This window comes from Cavia porcellus, unplaced genomic scaffold (assembly GCF_034190915.1).
Source record: "Cavia porcellus strain 051 isolate PalLab524CR breed Dunkin Hartley unplaced genomic scaffold, mCavPor4.1 scaffold_10, whole genome shotgun sequence".
NCBI lineage: Eukaryota > Metazoa > Chordata > Mammalia > Rodentia > Caviidae > Cavia > Cavia porcellus.
The window spans coordinates 2,980,279-3,000,692 of NW_026947493.1; the positions used below are offsets into that span (position 1 = coordinate 2,980,279).

The following is a 20,414-nucleotide window of genomic DNA, read 5'->3' on the forward strand; positions in this document are numbered from 1 at the left end:
GGTTTTTTTTTTTTATAGTTCTGGGGAGTAAACCATTGGCTTCTTACATAGTAAGTACCCTGCCACTGAGGTAATCTCCAGCTTTTGCCAGAAACCTTAATGTGAAATTTATTATTATAGTGATTAAAGTTTTTTGTGATTCTTTCTGTTATCAAAGTAAAAAAGAAAAGATGATAGACTTAAAGTTTTCAAGTTAGAGGTTTACTATGACAGTTTGACCAGACAGGCTTAACTCTATCTTATTGGACCTTGCATATTTTTAAGAAACCTTAACCTAACTCTTGTTCAGTATGTGAGAGGATTTTCCACCGGTTCATCTGGGAGCTATTTGATACTTCTTCACTTTAAAGAATATTGTTTAATATTTCAGTAGAGAGCTACAAAAAGTTTTGAATGTATATGTGTTTAATTTCACAAATGAAGCAAAATAATTCATTCCCTGGAATGTGTATCTTTCTGATATTACTTCTTTTTTGCTGAAAAGGTTTGATCACTCTCCATGTGATCCAGCAATTACATTACATGGACCTTTCACCAATTCTTTTGCTTGTGTAGTGTGTTATCAACAGTTTGTTACTCAACAGCAATATAGGGAGCACCTATCTGCTAAGGTAAGAGCATGTTCTAAGAGTAGGTTTTTTCATAAGCTTGCAATTCTGATGATGTACATAAGGATAATAATTATTGTCTGGAAAAAATAAAATGATTTGGGGCACTGAATAATGAGCAGGTAAACATAATGCTACAAATTAGGATTCCGAGAGATTATTATTGAAAGCCTTTCACTGAATTGCTTTATGAATCTGTTACCTTGTTCAAGATGCTCTCAGTTGGTCATTTAAGAAATCTCTCTTCTTAAATCCATTACCTGTCATTGTCCTGAAGAATAATAACTCCTTTATTAATGCTAGTATTAAGAAGTAGAACTAGAGCTGTGATTAAGGGACATGTGTTGTTGCACAGATAAGCAAATCCACATAATACAGAGCTTTGAAAGGTTTTTATCATTTGATGTAGATATCTTTAATGACTTATATTGCAAAAGTAAAATCGATGTCCTTCTGTGTCCATAGGCTTTGCATTCTATATATTCAACAAACAATGGATCAAAAATACTAAACAAAAGTACCTGTGCTAAACTTTTTTCCTTGATATTATTCCATAAGCAATATAATATCATATGTAATTAGCACTTACATTGTATAAGGTATTATAGATTATCCAGACATCATTTAAAATATGTGAAATGGGGGCTGGGGATTTAGCTCAGCGGCATAAGTACCTGCCTTGCAAGCAGGTGGTCGTAAGTTCGATCCCCGGTAACGATTAAAGAATATATATATATATATATATATATATATATATATATATATATGTGAAAGGATGTGCATACTCAAATACTGTGGTAGGCATTTTATGTAAGGAACTTGAGCCTCAGATTTTGGTATCCATAATGGCTCCTGGAACCATTTCCCTCCACAGATACTGAAAGATGACTATACATGTTCACTGTTACTGTTTAAAAATAGTAACAAGAAAACGACCAACCTGAATCTCAGAGACAGGCTGTTAACATTTTGATACATACATTTTTTTAGTGTTTATCCATGTATAGATATTCTCACATAACATACATAAATTTTCTTACAGTTACATTAACGTAAGATTGTTATAAACGTAAATCTATAAATAATAAATGCATACAATTCTCAGTGAATACCATTCTGCTGTAGGAATATGTTATTGATGGTTTTTTATTATGTTAATTTTCTTTGGATATATTGCTTAATTTTTGTACATTAAAAGAAATTCTGGTAGTATAAAACCTATTTGCTGTAGATAGTGACTAAATATTTAGTTTTGAAATATTGAAGTGCTAATAGCCAAAAATCAGTAGGTTTTATAGAAAATCATTTCTTCAGAATTGATTATATATAGACCTATATCTGAAGATTAACATAAGGAAAAGCTAGGATTCTATGTAGATTCACAGCACAGAATCAAAGTTTATACTCTCAAGTATATCTGTAGTTCTCTCACTCCCTGCCCCAGTACTAAAGAATATTCCTAGAGTAGATGTCCACTTTTGAAACAGATTTTGTTATAAGTAGGCATTCATTTTTGAGTGCCTGCATCTGTAGAATAAGAGAAACAAAGGGTAGTTTTTGCAACACAGACAGCTTCTGCTCAAGATGAACGTGCCTTAATGTTAAAACAGTAAGACAGGAATTATGAGAAAGGACAAAAAAGAAAAAAGACTAAAAGACAAGTATCAGAATTTAACAATGTGTTGTGGAAGAGTTAAGTCCTCAAGGGGTAGGGGTGGAAAGGTGAAGGCCCGTCAGTGGGGAGGAACCTCAGCAGTATACTGTTGGGGTAGAAAGTGTGCAGTACAGTGAGAAGGTGACAGAACCCAAGATGCCTTTCCTGGCTTACTTGCATTGTTGGCCTTTGGGTGGTGTCTAGAACTTGGATTTGGGGGTAGTTCCTGTTATTCTTTTTATAGGAGTGGCTTGTTGTGTCTAAACTGTACAAACATTATGGTTTATGCTGTACATCTTTCCTAGAGGAGTCTGACTTTTGGTACATAGGCAAAGGCTGCTATAAGACCCAGCCCGTGAACCCTGACTGTAGCGAATAAACTTTCCCATTAGACCATTACCATTTGTTCTTTTTTTTTTTTTTTTTGTCTTTTTCGTTTTCATCGGTACCGGGGATCGAACTCACGACTGCCTGCTAGCAAGGCAGGCACTTATGCCGCTGAGCTAAATCTCCAGCCCCCTACCATTTGTTCTTTAAGTATGTTGTCCTATGTGCCTCCACTAAGCAAAATCCCCTGTAATCCTTTATCTGGCTTCCTCTGAACTTGGTCTCATGTGCCTTTTCCCTCTGTCAGTTTTTTTTTTTAAAACCCTTTCATTGTAGAGAGTTGTAGCTGTGATTATGCTTCTGTACTTTGTCCTGTGAGTTCTCCTGTAAATTGCTAGACTGAGATCCATCTTGTAGACTAACAGCATATATCACAACCTCACTTTAAAGGTACAGGATCTTAAACTTGATGTTGGCAAGTGAGAGCTGTTAGTGAACCACTGTAGAGGAAACACTGCTATAAAACAGTGACATGATTAGAGCTTGAAGTGGTATAACTAATGGTCCACTGTAACACCCAGCTAAACTGAGTCAGCATGGTGTTGGGTATGAAAGACCCAACTGAGGATTGTTGCCAAAAGCATAAAATCAGAATTAGGAGGAGGATGGTATGCTGCTGATCCTCCTAGAGAAGCTTGTCACACTAGTTTTCCTGATATGAACTTAGCTGTTTCATCATCGGAGGAATTGGGGTCCTCACTGTAGCTGACAATGGCTGCTGTTCTCTTCAGAGAAACTCTGGTCCTTACCTTATGGAACACTCCCTGGCTCCAGTGCAAATCCTTCAGCCTGCTGGCACAGATCCTTTATCCTGCTGGTAGAGACTTTCTAGCGTCCACTGTTGACATTTAGGCCTTTTCAATGCAGATTCTTGATATACAGACTTGCATGAGACATTGTTGTGATCTCTTGGTCTCCAGTTGGATGCATGGAGGATGCTACTACCATGGGCTCTAGGTCTTCAGCTGGACTTGTATAAGACATTGCCATGAATCCAGCTGGATTCTTTGGGTCTCTAGTACATGACAGTTCTCTTGTACAAATCCTTGCCATTTGACTTTTTGGGTGACTATTATAAAATAATCTTATAAATTATATGTATTAAATCTATTCCTTTGTATTAAAGCTGTTAAATTATATTTACTACTGTATTAAATCTGTATTAAATTTATTACCTTGCAAACCTTGACTAAAACAGAGGGAAATAAAATTGTAGAACCCAGTTTCTTCCCTTTTAAGGAAGAAGGGCACTGAAAAGATACTAGATGGGAATAGTAGCACAGAGGATTCAAAGATAGGTATAGGAGACCAATTTGGTGACTTTTGCAAAAATTTAGTTTCGAGGAAAAGATTTTACTCAAATAGTAATACGCAGAATAAAGACCTTAAAGTGAAGCCAAAAAACATACTGAAAAAAGAAATGATAGGAGTATCTCTTGCCTTGACAAATGGGAGGTTTGGGTAAAGAAAGGAAGAATGCTACAAGATGACTTTATTCCCTGGTTTTTTTAGTGTTTGTAAAATAGATCACTAATAACTTTCCCTTTTGCAGAAGTACAGTTTTTTCAGGAATGTTTCCTGTTTTATCCTTTAAATTTTTCTCTAAAGAGCCTTTTTAGCTTTTTTCTTTTGTTACATGAATTGGTAGATTAACCTAAAAATTAATTTTTTCTTTCATATTCTGCAAGTTTCATTAGTTTCTCCGTTTGTTTTCTTTCTGGGAATCACACATTCCAGACTATTCGGCCCTTTTTCCCTCTCTCTAGAAGTAGACCTGTGATTTAGCTTTCTAAGAAGCAGTTGGTGAAGCAAAACAAAGGCTGATGTTCGACAAACCAAGGCTCCACTATCGTTTTCATTACCTTCAAGCTCTAGGCAAGTTACTGAATGTGTGAGCTCATTTCTTTATCTGATGTGGTATTTTATTTTATCTTATCTTTTTTATTTTATTTTATTTTAAAGAGTATAAAGCTAAGGAAAATAATACAGAACAAAACTAATCAAAATAAACCAGTGTAAGTGATACAGAACTTCAAAACATTACAAAATCAACAGTAGTTACCATAATGTCTCTTATTGTCTTCAAAATACTTGCAGATATCTTCAGACATAGTAAACATTAAACAGAACAAAATAGAAAAAATAAAAACTAATGAATGCAATCAAGCACTTTAAAACAAGCAATATTAAATCCTAAGTGACTACCATAATGTATTTTGCTATCTTTGAAATAGCTGCCCATCAGATATAATAAAATTTTTAAAAAAACACACAGAAAAATCCCAACAATGAAAATGATACAGAGACCTCAGAACAAGACAGTAGGTAATCAACAATAGCTACCATTCTCAGAAGGAAATTAATAGATGCCATACTGTATACTGCTATCCTCTGAACAGAGGATCAGAACACCAGCCCTAGACCAGCAAGGTCAGTGAAACACCAAAACACCACAATCGTCAAATTGCATTTCACCCAGTAGCTATCATCGCAGCCCGTGTTTCTGTGGATCAACTGGCCACTTGGATGTGTGTGTGTATGGGGGATAATTGGCTCTTCTTTGCTAGCCCATGCTCCAGAAGGGGCTGAGGTCTGGCTGTCCCATGCTACTGGCGGCCCATGCATTACAGGGTTTGCAGGGGTACCTTGCTTCCTGGTGAGGCTTTGTTCTCTCCCCCTGTGGTCCATGAATGGCTCTGACTCACGGGGAGACACTTGGGTCTCTCTCTCTGACATGGTCTTATATTTGCATAGAAGGTTGTTAAAATATAAATCCTGTAAGGCACTTGGGGCCTGGCCCATAATCTTGAATATGTACTCTATCTTGTCTATTTTTTGGTATGTTTGTCATGAGGGCTGTAAAAGAAAGTAGTCCACATTGGTTTGTTAACTGTTTCAAATCAACCAGAAGAGGACAAAGATGGCATTCTTCAGTGGAAAAGTCAGATTAGAATGACCTTCTTTCAATCCGGGTAGCTGAGGCCATGCAAAGTGAGTTCCAGTATACCGGCACAGGCCCAGGGAGAGTCTAAGATCATCTCTCCCAGTGGTTAAGTGCCTACCCACCTTCCTGATACACTGGATTAGGCTTAGGAGGTATTGTGGCCCCACTCGACTATGGCCAGTGACCTTCATTCAATCAGGAGCTGAGGGCACTCAAGGTCATTTACAGTGCATTGGCGCTAGCCCAGGGAGAGCTTTGGACCGTCACCCACAGTGGTTAGGACCCCGCACAGCTTCCTGGAACATCAGAGGGGGCACAGGAGGTCCTGTGAGCCTGACTGGACCACACTCAGCAATCTCCATTTAGTCCCAAGAGCTGAGGGCATAGGAGGCGATTTCCAACACACCCAGGGGAATCTTTTGGAAGATCACTTGAAACATGGAAATGTAGGAAAATCACAAGATGAAAGACCAAAATACAATCTCAAATCTCAAGCCCATCCCAAGAAAGCCTAGGAGCCATGTACATAGAAGAAAATATATGTCATACAACTGAAATACCTGAAATAATAGCAACTGAAATAAAGAAGCAACTCCAAGAAGCTTTAAAGGAATTCAAATTAGAAATAATCTCCCAGGTAAAAGAAGAAATGATAAAAGTAATGAAAGAGATGCTGAACACATCTAAAGAAGACACAATTTAAAAATTAGAGGAACAAAACAAAAAGATAGAATCCCTGGATGAATAATATAAGAAACAAAGAGGATACATGAAGCAGATTCAAAGAGATATACAGGAAATCAAAAATTCCATTGAAAGTTGTCAAAATTGCCTCAATGAAAGTGAAGATAGAATTTCAGACCTCGAAGACAAGATTGCAACTACTAAACAGTAAAGGAAAGATCTCTTAAAATAATAAGGAATTAGAAAATAATTCAACATATGCAAGATGATGCCAGAAAAACAACATCAGAAGAATGCAAATTTTAAAAAAAGAAGGGTACAACACAAATGATATCTAGAGACTACAGAAGTAATAGCTGAAAATTTCCCAAACATGCGAATGGAAACTGACATATGAATCAGTGAAGCATATAGAACTCCAAATAGCCATAACCAAAATAAAACTACACCCAGACATATAATAATCAACATTCCAGAAAACCAACATAAGAACAGAATATTAAAAGCAGTTAAAGAGAAAAGACCCATCACCTATAAAGTAAAACCTATCAGAATCAAGCAGACGTCTCAACACAATGAACTCAAAAAGAGCATGGAGCAAACTATTTCAGAACCTAGAGGAAAACGACTTCCAGCCCAGACTGAGGTACCCAAAAAACTCCTTCAAAAGGGATGGAGAAATAAGATACTTCCATGACAAAGAACAGCTGAAGAACTTCATGATCCCCAAACCAACCATGCAAAGAATACTGAAACAGTCTAGACACACATAGGAAGAAACCACAAAGCAAGGCAGACAAACAGAATGAAAAGATAAGCAACAGCAGAAAGATAACATGTCAATAATAAACTAATATATTAACAGTTATAACCGTTAATATAAGTGGTCTCAATTCACCAATTAAAAGAAACAGACTGGCTAAATGGATCAAAACACAACATCCAAACATATGCCGTCTGCAAGAAGCCCATCTAACTCAAAAGGAAACTCATAAACTAAAAGTCAAAGGATTGTAAACAATACTTCATGCAACAGGAACCCAAAACTAGTGGGAGTAGCTATTCTGTTTGCAAACAGTGTGAACTTCAAACCAAGAATGATACGAAGAGATAAAGGTCATTGCATACTAGTTAGGGGAGAACATCAAGAGGAAGTGGCAACAGTCTTCAATATGTACGCACCAAATTCCAGAGCACCCAGCTATACAAAGCAAATATTAGCAGAATGAAAAATCAGATAAGCAATAACACAATTATAACAGACCTTAATGCACCATTGGCACAAAGGCAAAGATCAGACAGAAAATCAGCAAAGAAATAACAGAACTGAAACACACTTGTGAACAAATGATCTTGGTAAATGTATACAGTGTTCCAACAACATCAGAATATACATTCTTCTCAGCAGTACATGGGGCATTCTCTAAAATAAACCATATACTAGCCCACAGAACGTATTTAAGTGAATGCAAAAGAATTGAAATTATCCCATGCATGTCATGGGATCATAGTACCATGAAACTAGAAATTAATGATAAAAGAAACTGCAAAAACCCCACAAACACATGGAAATTGAATAATACTCTCTTGAGCAATAAGTGTGTCACAGATGAAATTAAAGAAGAAATTAAACTATCTACCAGTGAACGAAAATACAAACACAACTTAACAGAATCTGTGGGATGCAATGAAAGTGATCTTTAGAGGAAAATTTATTGCACTGAGTTCCCACATCAGGAAAACAGAATGAATACAAGTAACCGGATGCTACACCTCAAACATCTAGCAAAAGAAGAGCAAGTCAAGCCCAAAGCCAAAAGAAGGGAGGAAAGTATAAAACTCAGAGCAGAAATTTAACACAGTAGAGACTAAGAAAACAATCCAAAGAATCAATGAATCAATGAGTTGGTTCTTTGAAAGAATAAATAAAATTGATAAGCCCCTAGCCAACCTTATTAAAAACAGGAAGGAAAAAACTCAAATTCATGCAGTAAGGAATGAAAAAGGTGAAATCAGTATATACTCTGTGGAAATACAGAAGATCATCAACACCTATTTCGAAAACCTCTACTCTCATAGATTCGATAACGAAGAAATAGACAGATTCCTAGAAACATATGACGTACCAAAGCTGGGTCAAGAAGATGTAAAACTAGTTGCTGAATAACCCAATTTCTATTCATGAAGTTGAAAATGTAATTCTTTACCTACAAAGAGCCCAGACCCAGCCTTCTGTGTAGAATTCACTGTGGAATTCTACAAGAAGTACAAAGAAGACTTAATGCCAACACTCCTCAAACTCTTCAGTGAAATCAAAAGGGAAGCAATCCTTCCTAAATCATTCCTGGAAGCAAATATTATTGTAATACCAAAACCTGAGAAAGACCCAGCTAAAAAAGAGAACTACAGGCCAGTCTCCCTAATGAACAAAGATGCAAAAATCCTCAATAAAATATTGGCAAACAGGATGCAGCAAATCATCAAGAACATTATACACCACGACCGAGTGGGATTCATCCCAGGCATGCAGGGATGGTTCAACATATGTAAATCAATAAATGTAATCCACCGTATCAATAGAGCCGAAAGTAAGAATCACACGATCATTTCTGTAGCTGCAGAATAAGCTTTTGATAAGGTCCAACACTAAATTCATGATAATCTTACAGAAAATTGGAATCAGTGATCTTTACCTCAATATGATAAAGGCCATGTATGACAAACCAAACAGCCAGCATTATATTAAATGGCCAAAAACTGAAAGCCTTTACCTTAAAATCAGGCACAGGACAAGGATGTCCTTTATCACCACTCCTATTCAACATAGTACTGAAAATACTAGCCAGAGCAATTAGACAAGAGAGAGAAATGAAAAGGGTAAAGATAGGAAAAGAGGAAGTTAAATTATTTACAGGTGACATGATACTCTACATAGAAGATCCCCAAAACTTTTGAAAAACTCTTAGATATAATAAATTCAGCAATGTAGCTGGATTCAAAAGCACTGCTCAAAAATCGGTAACATTCCAGTACACTAACAAAAAAGTCACTGAGAGAGTAATAAGCCACACCCTTCACACTAGCATCCCCAAAAAATGAAATACTTAGGAATTAATCTCATGAAAAAAGTAATAGATCTATACAGGAAAAATTAAAATACCCTAAAGATATCGAAGAGAACCTCAGAAAATGGAAAGACATCTCTTGTTCATGGATAGGAAAAATAAATACTGTGAAAGTGGCCATTCTTCCAAAACTATTATACAGGTTCAATACAATCCCAATGAAAATACCATCAACATACCTTATAGATCTAGAGAAATCTCTCCTAAAATTCATCTGGAACCAGAAGAGACCTAGAATAGCAAAGACAGTTCGAAGCAGCAAAGGCAAGGCAAGAGGCATCACAGTCCTTGACTTGAAGTTAATACTATACAGCTACTGTAATAAAATCAACATGGTACTGGAATAAATACAGATCTGAAGATCAGTGGAATAGATTAGAAGATACAAACACACTCAACCACCTTATCTTTGATAAAGGGGCCAAACATGTTCTCTGGAAAAACAACAATCTTTAATAAATGGTGCTGGAAAAACTGGCTCTCCATATGCCAAAAACTAAAACTAGACCCATGCCTATCACCACGTAGTAAACTAAAATCTGAATGGATCAAAGATTTGAACATTAAAACAGAAACACTAAATATGTTGGAAGGTAAATTAGGTAAAAATCTTGAAGACATAGGGGTAGGTAGAGAATTGATGAACAGGAATCAAACCGCATGGGAAATAATTCCTAGAATTAATAACTGAGATCAGGTCTTATTAAAATGAGTTTCTGCATGTCAAAAGGAATCTCCAGCATAGTGAAAAGAAAACCCACAAACTGGGAAAAAATCTTAGTGAACTGTCCCTCAGATAAAGGACTTCAGATCCCCAAAACTCAAAGATCCAGTCCAAAAATGGGCATCTGAGATGAATACACAGTTCTCAGATAAAGAAATACAAATGGCTAATAAATACATGAAAAAATGTTCATCATCATTACTCATTAACGAACTGTAAATTAAAACCACACTGAGATCCTATTTCACTCCTGAAAGAATGGCCAGGATCAAGGAAACTAACAACAACATGTGCTGGAGAGGCTGTGGGGAAAAAGGAAACTCTCCTGCAGTGTTGGTGGTAGTATAGACTGGTGCAAGCACTGTGGAGGTCAGTCTGGAGATTTCTCAGAAAGCTGGGATTGGAAGTCCCATTTGACCCAGCTATTCCACTTCTAGGCATATTCCCAGAAGATTGAAAACATCATACCACAGTGATATATGTGCACCCATGGTTATAGCAACACAGTTTGTAATAGCCAGATCTTGGAAACAACCTAAGTGTCCATCAATTGAAGAATGGATAAAAAAAAGTTGTGGTAATTTTATACAATGGAGTACTACTCAGTTATAAAGTATGATCACATTGAGATATTTATAAATAAATGGATCCACCTTGAGACCATACTCATAAGCAAAATAAATCAAACTCACATGTATAAATACTGTAGTATCCCTAGTGTAAGAAATGGTAAGAGAACGTAAGATGTTAATGGTAATCATGATTCCCCATTCCATTGCTTTGAAGCCTTATAATGTTTTCATTCATTAGGTAGATGGTTTTAATTTGGTTTATTCTGATTTGTTTGATTTTATTATCTGTGGTGGTATGAACAGCTATTTTGAAGAAAATAAGACATTATGGCAGTCATTGCTGATTTACTATCTTGCTTTGAAGTCCTACCATGCTTTTGTTGTTCCGTTTCCATTGGTTCTATCATGTTGTGTGTTACTGGATTTTAATATATGTGATAGTATAAACAAATTAGGTTTTCTATGAAAAATGAGATAATATCATTGCCATTGTTCATTTTCTGATATTTGATTCTGAATGCCCTGTAATAGTTTCATTCTCTTGAATAGTTTTACACTATTTTGTTATGTTTGATACTATTGTGTGTGGAGGTATCAACTATTTCAAAGAAAGAGACGTTAGATGTAGCTTCTGTTAATAGCTGGTTGTCTTGTTGGAAGTGCTGTGTTGCTTACATTGTTTTGTTCTGATCTGCCTTGTTCTGTGCTCTTTTATCTTAATCTCTTTAAAATTAAATAAAAGAGATTATTCATAACTTTTGTTGTTTTCCTTCTTTCTGTCCCATTTTCTTTAATTTTCCATTTCTTCCCCCTAAGCCTGGTGATCTAAAGCACATTGTACACATGAATTACTTAAGTTTGTAAAACACAGATTGAGTTGGCCTATAGAGAGCTTTAGATTCATATTTCTAATATGCTCCTACATGATGCCAAGCCTGTTAGTCCTTGGGAAACAGAAAGTGAACAGTGATTTGTGACCTTAAAGACCCCTAGTGCATATTGTATCACTGAGCAGTGTCCTGCCTTGTCCCCTTTACATGGTGGTAGTGGTAACTACCTTAAGCTCCTGTTCACCTCAGTGAATTTTTGGATCAGTGGGAACTTTTGTGCTTTATTGTTTTGAAAGGTATTGTGTCCTTTAAGGTGCCTTTTCCCCCCCTTGTCCTAGTCCTCACTCCCAGCTCTAGACCACTACTAACCTACTCTCTGTGCATTGATGTCTCTGTTCTCAGCATCTCATATCAATGAACTCAAACAAGCATGGAATCTTAGTGACCAGATTCTTTCACTTACCATGTTTTTGAGGTTTATTCATATTGTAGGATGTATTAGAACTTCATTTCTTTTTATTTTCAAATAATCTGGATGTGAATCACAGTTTATCAGTTCATTCCTTGGTGGATGTTTGGATTATTCTTATTATTTAGTATTGTGAATAATGCTTCTGTAAATAATCATCCAAATATGTGTGAAATGTATTTTCTCTAGTAAATGAAGTTGCTAGTAAATTAAGTTACCTCTTTTAGGTTTTTGCAGAACTGCCTATTGTCCAGTACACCACACTGTGTTAGTTTCCCAATGGCCACAGGTGCAGCTTGCATTTTCTTGGTACCATTCCCAATTCTTAGGACCTATCATTTTGAATAGAGGTACCCTTGTGATTCTACTATTTTATATGTGCGTGTTTTATTGTAACAATTACAGTGTGATGAAAGGAATTAAACTATCATTTTTCTACTTTTTCTATTCCTTCTCCCAATTTGTAAAAGATATTTGCAAATGTGCTATACTTTCATAATAAGTTTATTGCAGTGAAATTTTATGTAGCATCCCTTTTTAATTTTACCTTGCAAATAATTTAAACAGGCTTTATTTTTAATCCACTTATAACTCTCAGTTGAACTAAAATTGTTTTTAGTTTAAGCTCATCAGGTAGAAGAAATCTGTATAAATAGGTGGTTAGTAAATGTTTTTATTGCTCTTATTTAGAACAGACTAATTGAAATTTAGTATTCCTTCCAGGCGTTTCTTTTTCTGTGAGGTACCCATCAAATTACAACAGGAACAGGGGTTAAGAGAGAAAGTACTGAAAAGAACATAGTATTGATAACCAAAGATACAAATCTAGATTTGGCCCAGCATATTTGTGGGTCAGAGGGAAGATGATGTAAGTAATGATGTTGGCGTCTCATGGGTTTTTAGGATTAAGTGGGTAGACATGCCAGAGTCCTCGTGTAGTTCTTTCCCTGTACTCAGCACAGTGTAAAGAGAGATTATCTCTCTGCCTCTTCCCTATATACCTCGTAAGCACTGTGCAATTATTGTTGTATTCCTAGTGTTAATTTAGAAAGGCACAATATAATTTAGAGTTATTACTCTAAAGGTCATTAATAAGAAGTTACATTATATCTATGTTCTAACCCACATATAAATATACCTACAAAATTTTCTAATTTCTGATTTTAGGATAGAAAAGGCACTTAACTAAGTTTAGAAACTTAGATGCTAGAAAAGGCATACCTGTTTGACTAAATCAGAAATTTTAAAAGTAATAATAAGCCAAATGAATAAATAGATGTCTGTAAAAGTATTTGTGCACTGGTGGATGTTAAAAAATTAATTCTAGTAACAAAAGACTGATACAAATTGATGAAGCAGGACAAAGCAATTAGAAGTAAAGCTAAAGGGTATGAATCAGAAATCACTTACCAAATTCAGACAGCCGAATAAATGCTCAAACTCAATTATAAACAGAACATAGAAATTAAAATAGTATCATCTGCTACCTGGCAAAGATTAAAAGATTCATAATGGATATTGCTGCCAGCCTCACTCAGTGCAAGGGGATATATACATCAGTAGAGGCTATTAAAAAAAAAAAAGCAATAATCATACAGTGTCTTTCAGTATAGTGGCCTTATAAGAACCACTTCTGATAATGAGAATAAAAAAATCTGTAAGTATATATATATATATATATATATACACACTCATTTTATTTTACTGGTACTTTTCATTTTTGGTGCTGGGGATTGAGCTCACAACCTTGCACTTGCCAGGCAGGAGTTTGGGCCAGCTGAGCTATATCCTCAGCTTTACTGGTTTTCTTTTTTTGTTTGTTTGTTTGTTTGTTTTTTGGTACCAGGGATTGAACTCATGACCTCTCACTTGTAGGACAGAGCCTGTGCCACTGAGCTAAATCCCTGACCGTACTGGTACATTTTAAATTCACATACTGATAAATTCATCCTAGAGAATTTGTGTCTGTACATGATACATTTTGCTGCTTTTTTCCCATTCCCCTTCAGCTTCTCTTATCTTCCTTATTTATGAAAGCTTGTTTTCTATTTTTTCCTATCTTATACTTTCCTTCTTTTCCCTCTTTCCTCCTTTGTTCCCCTTCTCACTGGAACATTTTCTTCCAATTTCCCAATATGTATTATGCATTTTGATCCTTATTTACACGTGTGTCTGATTTATTTCACTTAAGAATATGGTCTTAGAGTGCATCCATTTAGCTAGAAATATCTCAAGTTTATCCTTTTTTATAGCAGAGTCATATTGCACTTTATAAAAAAAGACACATCTTTATCTATTGATCAGTTGATGGGCATTTGGGCTTTTCCTAAGATTTAGCTATTACAAACTGTGCTGCTATAAACATGAGTATGCATATATCTCTATGATCTGATGTTTTTAATGATTTTGGGACAGTACCCTAGAAGAGAAGTAGCTGAGTTGAAGGGGACCTCTTGTTTTTTGAGGGACCTCCATACAGTGTTTGCACCAGTCTGTGTGCCTACCAATAGTGGAGAAAGGGTTCCTTTTCCCCTACAGCCCCTGCAGCATTTGTTAGTTGTTGATTTCTTGATAATGGCCATTCTTTCTGCAATGAGGTGGAATCTTAGTGTTGTTTTAATTTGCATCTCTTGATTGACAAGTGATGTTGAACATTTTTTCATGTATTTATAGCAAAGGTATACATTTAAAGATGTTTACAATAATTATATTTGGGGAGGATCAAAATAAAAATAGCCCTAGAAATTAATGGTCGACTTGATCCAGCCATACGAGTGATTTGCAACTGATAAGTATAAATTCACCTAGACTAATAGATTTTTAGAAGTTCTCATTATTAGAAAATGAGAAAACTTAACAGGCAGCAGAGTCTATAAGATGACAATACTTATGACATTCTTCATGTAAGTTTATTTCTATAAGTCTTTGTAAATGATTAAACTTAGAGAAGGTTTTTTTAGAGAAAGAAATTCTACATAACTCAAGCTGGCCTTGAACCCACTGTATCCCAGGTTGTCTTCAGACTTGTAGAATCCTCCTGCCTCAGCCTCCTGAGTATAATAACAGGTGTGGGCCATCACACCCAGATGTATTTGTAACATGTTATATTGGAGAGTGGTGTGGGCAGAACAAAAAATCAGAAAAAGTGTACTACTGTGATCAAATTTATGTATTGGGGCCAGAGATTTAGCTCAGCAGCATAAGTTCCTGCCTGGAAAGTGTGAGGTTGTGAATTTGACCTCCAGTGCTTAAATAAACAAATAATTTATGTATTCAAATGACACATGAATGTGTATGTAAAGTGAAAAATACATAGAAAGTAAATGTTCCTTCACACTTATCAGAGAAAGGTGGCTCTAACTTGATTTTAAGAAAATACAGTACATAGTTTATGATAAAATTTTCATAATTCACACCAAGGGAAGGAAAATGTTCATACTAGTTGACACAGAATTTTCCAAGTAAAAAATAAATAGGGAAAAGTTGAAAGTTTTCTTAAAAGTATTGATTTTAGTTTCTAATAAAGCTTTGTCTTGTGTTGTAGGAAGGTGCAGATGACGGACACAGCCACAGCCTTCTTCCTCAGGTTATTCAGTGCTTTGCGTGTCCAAGTTGCTTCCTCCTTTTTGGCAGCAAGGATGACTGTTTGAAGCATATGTCTGGAAAGAATCATTTCTATCAGAGTTTCAAACCAGGTGGCTTGTTAATAACTTCTGCTGAAAATTATTAAATCACTTTAATCTTTGTTAAGTTAGCAAATTTCCCAGATCATTTCTCAGATCAACAGTGCGTGGTTGGTATACAGAAAAATGGGTTTCCTACATGCATAATAGACTTCAATCACTCTTGAAAGTATCCTTATATTCTATAATCATAAAGGTGCCAGATTTATGTTTTACTTACTATTTTTTGGTCCTAAGGAATTGAACACAGAGTCTTGCACATGTGAGGCAAGCACCCTACCACTGAACCATCCCTTTTTGTTTTATTTTGATACAGTCTCCCTAAGTATGTGGGTTGGCCTTGAACCTGGAATCCTCCTGCCTCAACCTCCTTAGTAACTGGAATAATAGAAGTGTGCCATCATATCTGACTTTAATCCTTATTTCTTTTAAAAAGACTTTAAGCATTTATTTGTACCTGTCAGTAAGACTGACTTTTAAGAGTGAAAATTGGAAGAAAATATTTACTCAGGATAATATTTTGTTATCTTTGATGTCTAGGAAGTTGGGTATTTCTCTGCAATTAAGATTCAAATTTTAATTTGTATATAAAGCATTCTTTATATTTAAGGCTACAAAATGGCCTTTTTTAGATTTTTAGTACATAAGAAATACCTTCTTTTACTTAATTCAGCTAATGTTGAGAAAAGGGCAAGAGGAGAATGGTTGGACCAGTCTGTGTTTGAATGACTTACGTTATAGTTTGTCTCATCTTTCAGATAACAAGAAGATGGCACATCCAATACCATTTCCATCTTTTGCGAAGAAAATTCTGATCTCTCTGTGTAAAGATGTTCCCTTTCAAGTGAAGTGTGTTGCCTGCCACCAGACACTGCATTCCCACATGGAGCTCACTTCACATTTCAGGTTTGCACAAGTCCAGTCCTAGGCTCAGAATTGGTTTGCCAATCAGAGGAGAAGATTCAGCAAATACTGTCGTGTTCCACATTTCTCTCCTTTGAAAATGAGTGTGCATTCTCCTGGAAATCAGCCAAGTTTAGCGAAGTGAGCAAAGTTAGTGGTACGGGGGAAGTGGTTATTTTGGTGTGGCTGGGAGTATGACAAGCTAGTTCTCAGCCTGTGTGTTCCATGAGTATGTGAGTTGGGGAGAAGAGGATTTTACCAGCGCCTTGTCTTTAAGCTAAAGAGAGTGGAATGTGTTTATATCTGGAAGATTAAATCTAGTGAAAGATTGAATGTGATCAGAAAGGATTCCAGTAGGATTTTTTTTCTGTCTTTAGGAGGAGGATTTTAAGCAGTCACCAGAGTATGGAGAACAGTATAATGAGCCCCACTGTGCTTCCCTTAGCCTCAGTTGTTAATCATAACCTGACAGTCATGTTCATTCATACTGCTACATCTGCAAGTAATTTTGAAGGAAATTCTAGGTACCATTCTACCCATAAATACTTCAGTATGTATTTAAGACTGTTCATTAAAAAAAAAAAATACAGGTCTAACACCAGTATTACACCTTAAAAAGCAACTTTTTAAATATCAAATACCTACTTGATTATAAGGATTTCCTGAAGACTTTGTCAAGTTTTTTATAGTTGGTTGTGTAATTGTGAGCCAGAGTCTCTGTAGTTTGTATTTTGATGTTATTCTTTTTTCATTCCTCACTCTCAAAGCATACTAAAAGTTAACATTCTAAGTGACACAGTTGCGTTTATATTTCATGAGTGTCAATTTTGGCTATGGCTTTTTAATTTTTTATTATGAAACATTTTAACTACATGACCTGAACAAGGTAGTATGAAAGATACCCATATACCCATCCATCAGGAGCTTCACTAGTTACTGGCACTACCATATTGATTTTTGTTTTGTTGATTTTGACAGTATCAGGGATTGAACCTACAGCCTTCTCATTGATAGCCCCATGCCTTTTAAAATTTTGCTTACAAGAAGAATCTTGCTAAGTCACCAGTTTGCTCAGGCTGGGCTCAAACTTGTGATCCTGCTGCCTCGGCCTCCCAGACTGCTGGGATTATATAGATGCCTTTGTTTTTAATTTATACTTCTGTGTGCTCACAGTTTCCTTTATTTTTTAAGATTCTTTGTTTTTGAGGTAAAGTACACATTCATCAAAGTGTGTGTAGATTTTAATTTTGATAGTTTTTACAAGTGGATATGTCTGTTTAACCCACATGGTTACTGTAATGTATATTCTAATCATGTCCCTGACCAGCCATCCCCCATGGCAGTCTCTGTCCTGGTAATTTTTATCTTTACCTTAATTGTGTCACCTCAACAACTGCAGGTAAAGGGAATCGTGTTTGCTGTTTTGTATTTGTAACATCTGAGCTCTGTCCATATTTTTTAATGCCTTGTTCCTTTATGATAGTGAATAATAATCATTTATATGAATATAGTGTAACTTGTTCAATACATCAGTGTTAATGGGCATTTAGTTTGTTCACAGTTTATAACTGTTGTGAATAAAGCTGCTGTGAACATTTTGTACAGGTCTTGTGGACATAGGTTTCAAGGCTAATGTAGGGATAGGATTGCTGGGTTGAAAGTAGATGTATATTTAACTTCATAGGAGTATACATTCTTACTAGTGAGGTAGCAGTTTATCCTTGCTAGCATTTAATGTTGCTAGACTTCATTTTAGCTATTCTTTTGTCTGTTATTATGGTTTTAATATGCTGTTTTCTTGTGTGTAGGCGTGTGTGTGTGTGTGTGTGTGTGTGTGTGTGTATTGTGTATATGTCTAAGAATCAAACCTAGGGCTTTGTGCATGCTAGGCTGTTATCCTACCACTGAGGTATGTCTTCAGCCTTTTTGTATTTTATTTTGAGACAGGGTCTCATTAGTTGCCTGTGCCAGTCTTGAACTTGGGATCCTTTGCCTCAGCCTTTTGAGTAGCTGAAATTATAGGTGTGGGTCATTGCGCCAGGCACCTGTGCACTTTTTGGACCAACAATGATGGATGTATTGTGTATTTGTGGGCCATTTGTTTCTATTTGTTTGTGAAGCTGTATTTAAGGTGTTTTATCTATTATAAAAATTAATGGTTGCTTTAATAGTGAATGAGGTATTGAGGACATAGCTTAGTAGCATAGCACCTGTGAGGTCATGAGTTCGATTCCTAGTAGACAAAAAAATGAATTGGAATTCTTTACAGATTGTAAATATGAAACTTTGTCATATTTCTATTGAGATTATAGGACTTTCTGGAATATATGTGCCATAGTTTGGCATGAATTCCACTCCAAAAGTGCATAGTGAGCTCAGTGGCCGCACCTGCTGATATTGCTGTGTGGCTGGTGTGTGAGAACTGGCATGTGAGGAGTGAGCTGGGGAGCCTGTTCGCCGACAGTGCTGATGCACGGGGCACTGTGGTCTGCCGAAACTGCGTCTGGTCTCAGGCTGTGTGTGGAGACGGGAAACGCTCTTCTCCTCCTCGTCTCATCAGCGTTCATAATGGGTAATACCACCCTCTCTGTGCCTGAGGAGCAGGTGACTTTGGCTACATGCAGCCAACTGGCCTTGAATGGCCCTACTGTAAGCTACACAAACCTCTCTTTTGGATAAAGTACTCTGTTTCAGGTATTTTGATATAGCCACACAAAGACTGAAACCTGAGTATAATTCCCAGCCTATGATTTCCATACCCAAATTGTTGATTTTTCTCTCTTGATGAGCAGAACCTTTTAATCTCATTGAATGTAGTTTGTAGGCGTTCTGTGTTCTTTTTTTGTTTTGTTTTGTTTTGTTTTTGAGTTCTGAGAAACCTTTGCTGATTTTTGTTTCAGTAATATATTTTATAGCATTTTTTTTAAAAAAATCTGTTTTTTATGTTTGTTTATCTCAAATTTTTGTTGACTTTTTTAAATGACCAACATTTGATTTCACTGATAATTTTTTTCTCCTTTCTTATGATGAGTTTTTATTATTTTGTTTGCCCATTTTATAGCTCATTAATTTCTACTCTTTCAGATGGTATTGATGGGGTTGTAATTTATATTTTGCTGCAGGGTGCCTTTTACCACTGGTGCTTAATTTTGTTATCTTTTCCTGGCTTAATAAGGTGAAAGCTTAGATTGACTTTGGGTCTTCTTTTGCAATATTAAATACATGTAAAGGAGTAAATTTCCTTCTGAGCACTGCCCTGTCCTAATTCTACAGATTTAATAAAGTAAGTTTTCATTTTTATTTAGTTAAAATAATTTACCCTTCTTTCCTTAAATAATTAAACATGTAATTACCATATGAGCTAGGAATTTCCACTTACAGGAATACAGGCAAGAAAAATGAAAATGTTGATCTCCACAAAATACTTCGGTATTGCTTATAGGTGTGTTACTCATAATGCTCAGTATTTAGGAACAACTCAAATGTCCATGAACTGGCAAGTGAGTAAGCACAATGTGGCATATCCATACAATGGAAAACTGTGTGACTATAGGAAGAAATTGCATGTTGATACTGGCAAGAGTCCATTTTACAGAATTTCAGGAAAGGAAATTTTAGAGATGAAAGGTTGTAGCCTAGTGCTCAGTGATTGATCTTAATTAATTAGTCTTGTTCTTTAGTGTAAAAGCAAATATGGATATGGAATATTCCTAATATAACCTTAATCTGTTCTTAATAGATTGACTAGAAGCTTACTACAGTGTTCCTCCATATATGGAGGTTTAATTTGCTTGTCTGATAAAGTATTAAAATCCTCAGTCAATGCATTTG

At 35.8% G+C, this 20,414-nt stretch overlaps 1 protein-coding gene across 8 annotated transcripts in view; it reads left to right on the plus strand.

Annotated features, from left to right (window-relative positions):
* Window positions 1-20,414, plus strand: part of Znf451 (zinc finger protein 451) — a 91,989-nt gene that overhangs the window by 44,464 nt on the left and 27,111 nt on the right. For all 8 annotated transcript variants that reach the window (XM_023561675.2, XM_023561673.2, XM_063256917.1 and 5 more), the window contains 3 exons: window positions 485-611; window positions 15,542-15,692; window positions 16,439-16,586. In XM_023561675.2, the coding sequence (XP_023417443.1) occupies window positions 485-611; window positions 15,542-15,692; window positions 16,439-16,586 (426 nt within the window). The remainder of the gene's footprint in view (window positions 1-484; window positions 612-15,541; window positions 15,693-16,438; window positions 16,587-20,414) is intronic.